Source organism: Hippopotamus amphibius, chromosome 2, assembly GCF_030028045.1.
Source record: "Hippopotamus amphibius kiboko isolate mHipAmp2 chromosome 2, mHipAmp2.hap2, whole genome shotgun sequence".
Taxonomy (NCBI): domain Eukaryota; kingdom Metazoa; phylum Chordata; class Mammalia; order Artiodactyla; family Hippopotamidae; genus Hippopotamus; species Hippopotamus amphibius.
The window spans coordinates 1099313-1110857 of record NC_080187.1 but is presented as its reverse complement, the minus strand read 5'-3'; the positions used below and the strand labels follow the sequence as shown (position 1 = coordinate 1110857).

The window sequence follows — 11545 nt, the reverse complement described above, 5'->3', positions numbered from 1 at the left end:
CTGCCCACTCTCCAGGCAGCCTCACCCTGCTGCCTCCCAGCTCTGCTCGCCGTGCCCCCGGCCAGGCCCTCAAGGCCGCATGGGAGCTCTCCCTTGGCCTGGACTGCCCACCCTGGGTCATTGGAGACCTTGCCTGGGAGAGGAGGGCCGGGAGCTCAGCAGGATCTGTCTGGGACCCCGGAACCCAGGCGGGAGTACCCGGGAGGGAAACCCTGCAGAACACAGCTCCCACACCCCTCTGCTGCTTGGCTTCCAGGGGTGCCGTGGACACAAGGGCAGGCAGGGTTTGGAGGTGAGGAACGATGAACCCATCTGCCCTGCTGGGCCTTCTCAGGAGGGTCCCCGGCCATCACCCTGGCCCTGCTTGAGGGATGAGCCCTGCAGGAAAGGGGATGGAAGTGAGCCCACTGCACACAGACTTGCAGCTCAGCCTTGCCCTGCCTCGGGGCCCAGGGAGCACCGGGCCTGAGCTCAGATGGGAGTGGTCCCCAACCACCAGCCTCCCAGTTGCCCACCGGAAGAAAATGACAATGAGAGACAAAAACGTCATCCCAAGCTTCACATTAACCCTGTTTGTTATTTTTTCAAGGTCCGTTTCCTGAAAAAAACACAGTGTGAGTGAGAAGCGGCAGAAAAAGCAGACGCCAGAAGCAGACCCAAGGGCGGTGCCTCCTACGTTGGAATTAAAGGCAGACTGTTTAGTCCGTGGGGGCTGAAATAACCCGACCACAGGCCGGGGGCTTGTAAACAACAGCTGTCTAGTTCTCACGGTTCTGGAGGCTGGAGCCCGGGATGGGGGCGCCAGCCTGGTCGTGTGCAGATCGGCTGGGTGGAAACTAGTCCCTGTGTCCTCACGTGGGGAGGGGCGAGGGGGCTCGCGGGGGTGCTCTTATAGACGGGCATTGACCCCATCGTGAGGCTCTGCCCTCACCACCCAATCACCTCCCAAAGGCCCCACCTCCCCATCCCATCACATCAGGGGCTAGGATGTCAGCTATGACTTTTTTTAATTTTTTTAAATTTTAACTTTAATTTTTTAAATTGAAGTATAGTTGATTTACAGTGCTGTGTTAATTACTGCTGTATAGCAGAGTGATTCAGTTATACATGTATATATATACACATTCTTTTTTAACATTCTTTTCCATTAAGGCTCATTCCAGGATATTGAATACCGCTCTCCGTGCTCCACACCAGCACCTTGCTGTGTATCCTCAGCACGTGGCTTTAGCTGGGAGGGACCCCAGACATTCAGACCACAGCATCGGCTGTAAAACAGCTATGGTTTCTGCTGGACGAGGTGAGGACCACGTGTGCAGTTGTATTGCTTTCCCACAAGACGTTATAAACGGCAAACGTGGACGCGTGAGCAGTGGTGCAGGTACAGGCATCTGCGTGCCCAAGACAGTGGCTGTGACTAAAACTGCGTTTGAGCAAATGCTCCGAAAAAAAAAATGCAACCACACAAATCACGGAAAAGAGAAACCTCACATTTTCCGTGCGTAAAACACACCAAAGTCCACCAGAGACCTCTCCCGAGCCTCTGTCTCGAGACTTCCTGGAGACCTGGGAAGGGCCGCAGAGAAGACAGGAGATGGACAAGCACCCTGTGATGGAGATGGAATAGGCCCCAGGAGGAGAAAGCCACTCTGACCGCAGAGCTCAGGCGGATGCGGGGCAGCCACCCACACGGGCAGCGCGAGCTCAGGCCGCAGCTTCGCGAGAGCCTGGCTTCTGGGAGGGCGCAGCGTGAGGAAGGGCGCGCTGGGCAGGCAGCTAACAAACGCCGTAAACACAGCCGCCTTCCAGACAAACAGCAATCAGACTTCACGCACACACACATGCCGGTACCCAAAACGCTGTCCAGCCAGGAGAATTTTCTGCACTCACATTAGCGGATGCGTACGAATTAGGCCTCTTGTGAGTCCCCCAGACTGCCACCCCTGTGCAAGAAATGAGTAGACTTCAGTAGTCTTTATGTTTTGCTCCTAGAGGAAGAAATCAAAATCAGAATGAAAACATTCCATCTAATGGAAATCCCACCACGGGGAGAGGGGTGCATGGAAAACTGTGACGTAAAGACTCCAAAGTAAATTACACATGCTGACGCTTTGAAGGGCACTAAAAGAACATTTTGAATGAAGAATTTTTTAGATTAACTAAGAGCAGAGATGAGCAAAAGCAGGAAAGAATTAAATAGGAGCTGATTGTGCTCAAGAAACAAACTGACTGCTGGACTTTACTGATAAAGAAAATTCTCCAGGGTCTCCAGGCAAGATGATCAAATTACTCTTGAGGGTGAGAGACGTAAGCTGGCATCGATTTCCAAAGCAGAATACAAGGCAAGGCACCAGAAATACAGTTATAGGGCCTTCCCTGGTGGCACGGTGGTTAAGAATCCGCCTGCCAGTGCAGGGGATGCAGGTTCAAGCCCTGGTCGGGGAAGATCCCACGTGCCGAGGAGCAGCTACGCCCGTGAGCCACAACTACTGAGTCCACGTGCCGCGACTACTGAGGCCCACGGGGGCTAGAGCCCAGCTCCACAACAAGTGAAGACACCACAGTGAGAAGCCCGTGCACCGCAACGAAGAGTAGCCCCTGCTCGCTGCACCTAGAGAGAAGCCCACCTGCAGCAATGAAGACCCAACTCCGCCAATAAATTAACAAATTAATTAATTAATTTTTAAAAAAGAAATACATTTTTAGCAGACGTGCACACACCCTCTCGATAAAGGTAGGGCTAATGGACCCCCTGTAGGTGAGGATAAAGAAGCCCTAAAAAATCTAAGGCAGACTATGGAGAACAGCGTGGAGGTGCCTTCAAAAACTAAAAACAGAGCTACCACATGACCCAGCAATCCCACCCCTGGGCATATACCCAGAGAAAACCATAATCCAAAAAGATACATGCACCACAATGTTCATTGCAGCACTATTGACAGTAACCAAGACATGGAAGTAACCTAAGTGCCCACTGACAGATAAATGGATAAAGAAGATGTGGTATATTTATACACTGGGATATTACTCAGCCATAAAAAGGAATGAAATGGAGCTACATGTAATAAGGTGGATGGACCTAGAGTCTGTCATACAGAGTGAAGTAAGCCAGAAAGAGAAAAATAAATACTGTATGCTAACGCATATACATGGAATCTAAAAAATGGTACTGATGAACCCAGTGATAGGGCAAGAATGCAGATGCAGATGTAGAGAACGGACTTGAGGACACGGGATGGGGGGCGGAGGGGAAGCTGGGACGAAGTGAAAGAGAAGCATTGACATATATACACACTACCAAATGTGAGGCAGAGACCCAGTAGGAAGCCGCTGCATAACCCAGGGAGATCAACTCGATGATGGGTGATGCCTTAGAGGGCTGGGATGCGGGGGGGAGGGAGTCGCAGGAGGGAGGGGATATGGGGATATATGTAGAAATACAGTTAATTCACTTTGCTGTATGACAGAAACTGGCACAACAGTGTAAAACTATCATACTCCAGTGTAAAGCAATTATACTCCAATAAGGAGCTGAAAAGAAAAACCTAAGGCAGGTCTGCAGGGTTTATATATGGTTGTATATCTTGATAATAGAATAAAACATGCACAAAATTGTTGAGCCACACAGAAAGCATTGATGAGCTCCACAAAGTAGAAATATTACAAACAAACTTCTGTGACCAAAATACAATAAAACTGGGACTTCCCTGGTGGGCTGGTACTTAAGACTCAGAGTTTCCAATGCAGGGGATGCAGGTTTGATCCCTAGCTGGGGAACTGAGATCCCACATGCCGTGCAGCATGGCCAAAAACACCTCCAAAAAACAAAAACAAAATACAATAAAACTAGATTTGTTTTAAACTTTCTATTTTAAAAAATACTCTTGGATGAAATGAAAAATACAAACTGAAATTACAGAATTTATTTAAAATAAATATAATAAAAACACCATGTAATTCAGGGTCAGAGGAAATGTCATCACCTTAAACACAATTAAAAATAAAAGAATGAAAGTAAGTGCATTAAATTCCCAACTACAAGAGCTACACAAAGAGTAACACAGTAAACCACAGGAAATTACAAGGAAAGAAATAATACTATGAAAGCAAGAAATAATAAGTAGAGACCAGAGAGCAGCAGACGTCATTAAGGAATCGACAACCTCATTCTTGGAAAAATGAACAGAATTTTCTGATTCATTTACAGAATCATCAACAGAATCATTAGTATTCTTTTTAAAAATAATAGAATTAACTAACATAAATGAGAAAAAATGGACAGACTATAAATACATGAAGTAAGGAATGACAAAAGGGTGGGAAGTGATCTTTGAGGAAAAAAAATATTTCATCAACAGAGAGTACTTTGCTGATCTCCTAGCAAGTAACTTCAAAGCCCTCGTTAAGACGGATAATTTTGTTTTTGTGGGTTTTAAAAAATATTTATTTATTTTTATTATTTTTGGCTGCGTCAGGTCTTAGTTGCGGGACATTCCTTGCGGCACGCCGGCTTCTCTCTAGTTGAGGCGCGAGGGCTTAGTTGCCCCGCGGCATGTGGGATCTTACTTCCCCGACCAGGGATCAAACCCGTGTCCCCTGCATTGGAAGGCGGATTCTTTACCACTGGACCACCAGGAACGTCCCGAGATGGATAATTTTACAGGAAAATTCAGTTTGCCAAAATTTACCGTATTAGACAGAGAGAGAGAAATAGACAAACAGAGAAATGGATGGATTGATAAATAGTTCAGTTGATTGGCTGATTGATAAAAGAGAAGCTATAGGGAAAGACTAGACTGACAGATGGCAGAATGGTACCCACACGTGAACAGACGGAACAGTGGAGCAGAGTGAAAGTTCAGGACGTAAAGCCTGTCTTAGACGTGCATCTTCCAAATCCAGCTCTGGCTCTTCTCAGCATCACTTTCTATTAACTCCTGTTTGTAACCATAGGTCCTATTTCCCCGATTCTTTGCATGTGTAGCGACTTCTGTGCTAGATGTTACTGATGCTGCATGGTAGAAGCCCTGATCTCCTTTATTACCCTCTGAGCTGTGTCCCCCCCAAGTTCCTGTGCTGACATCCTCATGCCTGATGTGGCTTTATTTGGCTCTGGGGCCTTTTAGGGGGTGATGAGCTCAAGTGAGGTCATAAGGGTAGGACCCTGACCCAGTAGAGCTGGTGCCCTTAGAAGAGGGAACGATAGCAGAGGTCTATCACCCCGTGTGTGCAGAGAAGAGGCCAGGGAAAGGCCACCGTCCACAAGCCAACGAGAGGCCCTCACCAGACATCCACCCTCTCAGCACCCTGATCTCGGGCTTCCGGCCTCCAGACACCTGAGAAAACAAACTCCTGTTGTTTCTGCACCATGCCCAGTAGGCTTCTGTGTCACAGAACCAGCAGCCCAGGCCCAAGCAGACGTCCTAGAACCTTCTATCGGGAAACTGAGCTGAGGCAGACAACCTTGCTCCCGAGAGCTCTGGCCAGACAGACCTGGGGAAAAGTCCAAGAGTTCCCCAAGCGCCTCGAATGTGTCGGAATTCAGTCCCCAAACATCTCCCCTGGAAGTCTTTTGGGACTCGGTTCAGGATGTGCCAAGGCAAGTCCCAGGCAGGCCCTCCCTCGGGGCTGGTGCTTTGCTTACTCCTGCAGGGGCTGCTGGTGGCCGGCTGGTCCCCTAAGGGTCAACAGGGTCGCTCCTCTCTGGCTGGACCGGCCCCCCAGCCCCGCCGCTGTGCTCGGAAGCCTGGTCACACGGCTCTGCACGTGGGTAGGGGGCTGACACCCACCCTCGTTCTCGGCCCTCCCCCAGCCGATGGGAGGAGAGGGGTTCGCACGTCCCAGTGCAGGTCCTGGGGTGGGAGCGTGCGGGGTGCCCCCAGGCGCCCAGGGAGGGAGCGGGAGGGAGCCAGCAGGGGGCCGAGGGCGGCCATGGCCGGAGGGCCTCAGACCCACTGCCCACGGATTTGGGTTTGGGGCCGCAGGGAGCCATGGGCAGAGGGAGACGGGCACCGCCCGTGGCCGCCTTGTCGTTTGAGAGGAGCTCTGCTCAGGGGACCCAGCCTGGGGCTGCGTCCAGCTCTCGAGACCAGAGAAGAGACTAGGAGTGCGGCTGACAGGTGACGGGGCCCCCGTGCCCGGGCAGCCTGGCCTGCCGCGACTCAGCCCCCTGCCGGGGGAGGTCCAGCCGGGGGTGGGACCGACAGGGTCACAGTAAACGCAGACCACTCAAGAGCCGGATTTGCTGTCATTTTTAGGGCAGTCACAGAAACACACTCCGGCCACCCCCACCTGTCGCCCCTTGGCCCCCAGGAAGGACTCAGGGCAGCGGGTCTGGCAGGAGCGTTTATTCGGAGCAGGTGCAGGCGGCCCTCCAGGCAGGGAGGCCAGCGGAGGCCAGGGCAGGCCAGCGGAGGCCAGGGCGGCGAGGTCCCGAGCATCCTGGCTGGGGCGGGGGCTCCTCAGAGCAGCTCCTGCGGCACAGAGGGCAGGGCTCAGGCGTCCCGGCCTCCAAGGGCCCCGGAGGCAGCGGCTGGGGCCTCGGCCATGCGTGGTGTCCTCGCTGCATGGCCTGGGCCTCAGTTTCTCTACCTGCAAAGCTGGGGAACAGTCCCAACCCCTCAGGGCTGTTGAGACAGAGGGGATCGTGTAGCTGACGGGTTAGCACAGTGCGGGACCCGGGAGCCTGAGATGGGGCCCACGGGGCCTGTGCCCGCCCCCCAGGCAGGACCCTGCTGGATGGAAACGGGGATGAGGGCCAGCCTCCTCCCCTCCCCCGCCCAGCCCTTTCGCCGCCCCAGCCTCCAGGGTCCCCTCCTGGCAGCCTGGTGTCACCACCCTTGAGGCCCAGGAACTAGAGCGAGCCAGGCTCCCCTCAGGCCGGGACGCAGGCCAGGGGCTCAGCGCAGACCCGGGTGACAACTCACCTCCTTCAGGAGCTTGGCACACCTCCCTGCGGGACAGGACAGAGTGAGGGGCTGTGGGACGGGCGCCTGGACCCACCCCCGGGCCCCCCGGCCCACCGCCCACCCCAAGGCCTGGGGCTCACCGTGCCGGGCCACCAGGTACAGCCCCGTGTCTGCGGTCAGCTCCCGGAACTTCCAGAAGCCTGGCTCATACTCGCCCTCCAGGCTCCGAGCTGTGGGGGGCACAGGGGCCTGGGCTGGGTGGTCCCTGGGTGACCGCGCCCCCTCCCCCCGCCCCCCCACCCCGGGACAGCTTACTGAAGTACTTGAGCACGTGGAAGTCCGCGTCCCGCCAGCGCAGGGACAGCCTCAGGATGGCGTACTGCTCGTAGTCTGTGTCTATTACCTGGATCTCCCTGCGGCCTGTGCCAGTGAGCGGGAGGGACAGGCCTGGGCCCACCGGCGCCCCTCGGGGCGGGGGCCCCTGGGAGGCCAGAGTGGGCGGGGCCTGGCTCCATCCTCCCCCCACCCAGCCGGGACCCTCCCCGGATGCCGGGGTGGGGGCGGGGAGGACCAGAGAGGCCTGGCAGGGTGACAGGTCTGTCGGTAGGAGAGCGGGCGGGCGTCTGGGGCATGGGGAGAAGCGCAGGGAACAGCACAGGGAACAGCAAAGCCAAAGGCGGCTGGTGCGTAGGGCCAGGGGGCCGTGACTGCAGCAACAAGGAAACAGCTCTTACCAGGAAAAACAAATTTCCCCGAAACATTTACTGCTGAGCTCACGATTTGTTCAGTCTCACAACTTCCTGAGCTGAAAGGCAGCACAGCGCTCATTAGGAAAGCGCCAGCCTGCATTCCTTCTGCGGGGCACACTTCTGGGCCGGGGCGGGGCGGGGGCGCGCGTCTTCAGGAAGGAGAGCCTGGAGCAGGACAAGGAGGGCGGAGGCACAGGGTGGGACCCTGCCAGCCTCTCGCCCAAGGGTTCTGTGGCCTCCGGAGAGCCACCGGCCCCTGAGTCCATTTTCCTTCCCTGTGAACCAACGGGGCTTCATCAAGACTGTGAGCTTTTATTTGGGAGAAGATGCAGCTCTGGAAGCCTGGGGTCTGCTCCCAGGGGTGGGCATGGGGGTCAAGGTCGACACAGGGAGGGCTGGTCCACCCAAGTGACAGGAACGTGCACATCCACGGCTGCAGCTGGTGCCGCCGGGCTGCTCCCGGGTGCCCGGCACACGTGCCCCCCACCCCCCTGAAGTCCCAGGAGCCCGGGCCCCTTACCTGTCATACGCAGCCTTTACGGTCAGCATCTCCCCACTCAAGGTCAGGAACAAGGCCTCCAGCCTCTTTGGGGTCTTCAGGGCCAGGTTTTGGCTGGAGGCCACACCAACCTCCCGCCAGAATCCCACAATCTGGAGAAAAGAGCCGGAGCCAAAGCCATCTCGGGCAGCCGGACGGAGACCCCATCCCTGGGCCCCAGGAGGCAGACCCCCGCCCCGGACCTCCCGAGCAGGGAGCCGGCAGGCTCTGAGAGGTCAGCGGAGCAGCAAGCTGTTGGCCTTCCAAGGGGTCCCTTCAGGGCCGACGGGGCGAGCCCCTCCCCGCGCAGGCCGGTGTGCACTGCCGCAGGGCTGGCTCCCAGTCGGCAGGGAGAACCAGGCTCGCTGCTGCCTGTCCTCGGGGACGGGATGCCAGGGGCAGTGGTGGTTAGAGCCTGAGAGAGGGGGGCCGGAGAGGGCCCCAAATGTGAAAGCCCCGGGGGAGCAGTGGCCAGCAGCCAGCCCTGCCCCCTGGAGGAGGCCTGGCTGTGCCCAACCACGCGGGGGCACCGAGCGCCTGCCGCAGAAACTGCCACCCAGAGCCCACATCGTCCGCATGAAACTTTTGAAAACTGATCAGTTTTGCAAGAGAAACGAATCCGTGTCCCACATCTGTCATTTCTGAGCTTGCTGATGTGCTCCTGGCCCAGCAGCCGACAGACCCGGCAAAGCAGGAACTCATCTGGATGGAAACCAAAGCCCCCAGACGAGGTCTCTGCGCTGGGAGAGCCTCCGCCGACCCCCGCAGTGTGTGGGGTCAGAGGGCATAGGAGGCACCCCACCGACCCAGGAGCAGGAGGTGGCCACGCTGAGCCCCACACCCTGGAGGCCCCAGAGGACCAGCCGGGAGGCTGAGGACACAGGCCGGCCCACAGGAGGCCCTGAGCGGGGGGCGCCGCCTCTGCCCGGCCCTGGGCACTCACCTCACACCCGCTCACCAGGAGAGGGGAGACCAGGCAGGGCTGAGCTCAGACCCTCCTCTACCTGCCCTCACGGGGCGACCTCAGCGAGTCCTGGGACTGGAGTACCTGGACACACGGGCCCCTCCCTGCCCGGCCTCCCCGTCAAGAAAGCAAAGCCACCTTCTGCAGGTCCAGGTCCTGCGTGCTCATCTCCACCTGCACCAGGATGATGCCCAGAACAGCACTCAGCAGGCCGGCCTCCATCGAGGGTCTGTGCTCCCCGCGCCCGTGCCCCCGGCGCCCAGGGTTATATGGGGAGGGAGAGCCAGCGGGCGGTGCAATCTCCGGAGAGTGTCCTCGGCGAACTTGGCCTCCTACGGCTCAGGGGGCGTGCATCCGGCCCGTGACACCCACAGCCACGGGGAGGGCAGGGGGGTGGGGTGGCCTGGACGAGAGCAGGCAGCGCCACCCCCTTCCTGGCCTGGGGACGACGGTGGCCACTGCGGCAGGGCCCGCCTGGGGGCCTGAGAGCAGAGCGAGGCCCCCCCACCCCCACGGGGACGGCCCAGGACCACCTCTCCCACCCCGGGAGGGGCTGACGGGATGGACACACCAAGCCCAGGCCCCCAGGGGCTCAGAGCCCCACACGCACCCCCAGACCCTCCTCCCAGGACGCGTGGTCTTCAGGCTCTTTCTGATGGGTCTTGGGGCAAGTGGACGAACGCTCCAGGTGCCTGGACCACACAGCCAAGGGGGGGCCCCGCCTCTGGGCGGGGGAATTGACCGAGGGGCCGCAAAGCTTGGGTGGGAAAGGTGGTTCCCTGCAGAGGGAACTTCGAGGGAAAGGCAGAGAGGCCGGCTGCGGGGAGGGCCCATGGAGGCGACGGTGGGGTCCCACCAGGCCCATGTGCCTCTGCAGACGCCAGGGGCCGCCAGCCGCTCTGCCCCCTCCCTGAGCCTGCGGCCTCCCCGCACCCGGATGGCGACGCCCCACCCCTGCACCCACCCTGCACAGCGAGGCGGGGCGCGCAGCCCAGCAGGCCGGCCTCGGGGACACCCTGTCCTGCGAGTGCTCCACGGGCTGTGGGCCGCCAGCACCTACCTCTTCCCACCTGTGCCCCGGCCCCCCCACCATTCCCGAAGCGTTTTATCCCAGGCTCGGGACCGATGACGAGTATGTCAAGGTGAAGGTGGAGCCACGCTTCCCGGGCACAGGCCCCAGGCCTCCAGCCATGTGGCCCAGGCGAGCTGCGCGGCCCCCGTTTCCCCATCCGTCTTGAGGATGGAGCAAGGCAGCAGGGGCCTGGTGGCCAGGAGGGGCCCCAGAGTCCCCACGGCAACCGCTACCCAGTTCAGCACCCCAGTCCCTGGCCAGTGCGGGGCAGCCTTCCCACCTTCAAGGCCAGAAAAGCCCACCAAGAATGACTCCAGGCTTGGTCAGCTACAGGGAAGGCCTGCTCACCAGGGGCCACCTTGACCCTGGACGCAGCACCGCTCTGCAACAAAGCTGTGGGGATGGGGCCAGGCAGGTGTGGGGGTCGAGCTAGGACAGGACAGCCCAGAGCCCAAGGTGGGCCACACATCGAGCAGGTGCAGGCGGCCCCAAGGAGACTGAGCCCGGCCCCGGGCTGGCCCAGAACCGGGCTGATGAGCCAGGGCCCCCAGGGGGCTGGCCAGGCAGGAGAGGGAGGACAGGAAGCACGGGGAGCACCCACTGTCGCAGGGTGACCAGGGCCAGGATGAGGACAGATGCACTCAGAGCTAATGGCTCCCAGCTCTGGCCCCACGAGGGCTACAGGACACCCATGAGCAGCGAAGCAGGACATCCCACGCCTTCCTGCCCCACCCCAGGCCCTGCCCTTTGAAGTGTGTGCCCAGACAGAACTGGACGCTCTGAGCTCCCCTGGGCACGGCGTCAGGGGCAGGAGCCGTGATGGGCCCCGGGGTTGGGGGGAGGGCTCTCCTGGCCCCACATCTCGATGAGGGTCAACATACAGCCCGGGCCCTGGAGCCTGGCCCTTGCTGGGCAAGTAGCCAACCTCTCTGTGCCTCAGTTTCCTCATCTGTGAAACTAGGCAACCAGCAGGCTCCCGCGGGGGCCCAGGGGTCCACAGAGACGCACTCAGGCCGGGCCGGAGGGTGGGGCTCGGAGTGCACTGGCCACGACTGTGACCCATCCCCAAGCCTCACGGAGGTTCACATGACGTGCCCAAGGTCACGGTCACACCAATACCAGCAGGGAAACCCCAACACCCCCACCCTGCAGCCGCCCGCTGCTCTCTCTCCAGGCCTGTGAGGATGTGGTCTGTGCACCTCAAGGAGGCCCAGCCGCAGGGCCAGGCTGCAAAGGCAGCTCAGTCTCCCCACAGGTGCCGTGAACCCACGGGGGCTGGGCCGGGGGGGCCAGACTGCCTGTGCGTGCAGCCCC

At 58.7% G+C, this 11545-nt stretch overlaps 1 protein-coding gene across 1 annotated transcript; it reads right to left on the bottom strand.

The window, feature by feature from the left end:
* Positions 1-6100: 6100 nt before the first annotated feature.
* On the bottom strand, positions 6101-9381 carry LCN8 (lipocalin 8). The gene is made up of 9 exons (XM_057725294.1): positions 9298-9381; positions 8178-8308; positions 7643-7713; positions 7224-7328; positions 7049-7138; positions 6927-6952; positions 6592-6652; positions 6292-6473; positions 6101-6169 (listed from the first exon to the last, which is right to left on the bottom strand). Exons 1-9 carry the CDS (start codon positions 9379-9381, stop codon positions 6101-6103), a joined length of 819 nt encoding a protein of 272 aa, XP_057581277.1.
* Positions 9382-11545: the final 2164 nt, after the last annotated feature.

Coding starts and splice junctions, on each gene's coding strand:
- LCN8 (XM_057725294.1), bottom strand. CDS start 9,381: ATGGAGGCCGGCCTGCTGAGTGCTGTTCTGGGCATCATCCTGGTGCAG. Junction 7,329..7,642: donor GGGGAAATTTGTTTTTCCTG/GTAAGAGCTGTT, acceptor TCACTGGCACAG/GCCGCAGGGAGATCCAGGTA. Junction 7,139..7,223: donor CCACGTGCTCAAGTACTTCA/GTAAGCTGTCCC, acceptor TGCCCCCCACAG/CTCGGAGCCTGGAGGGCGAG.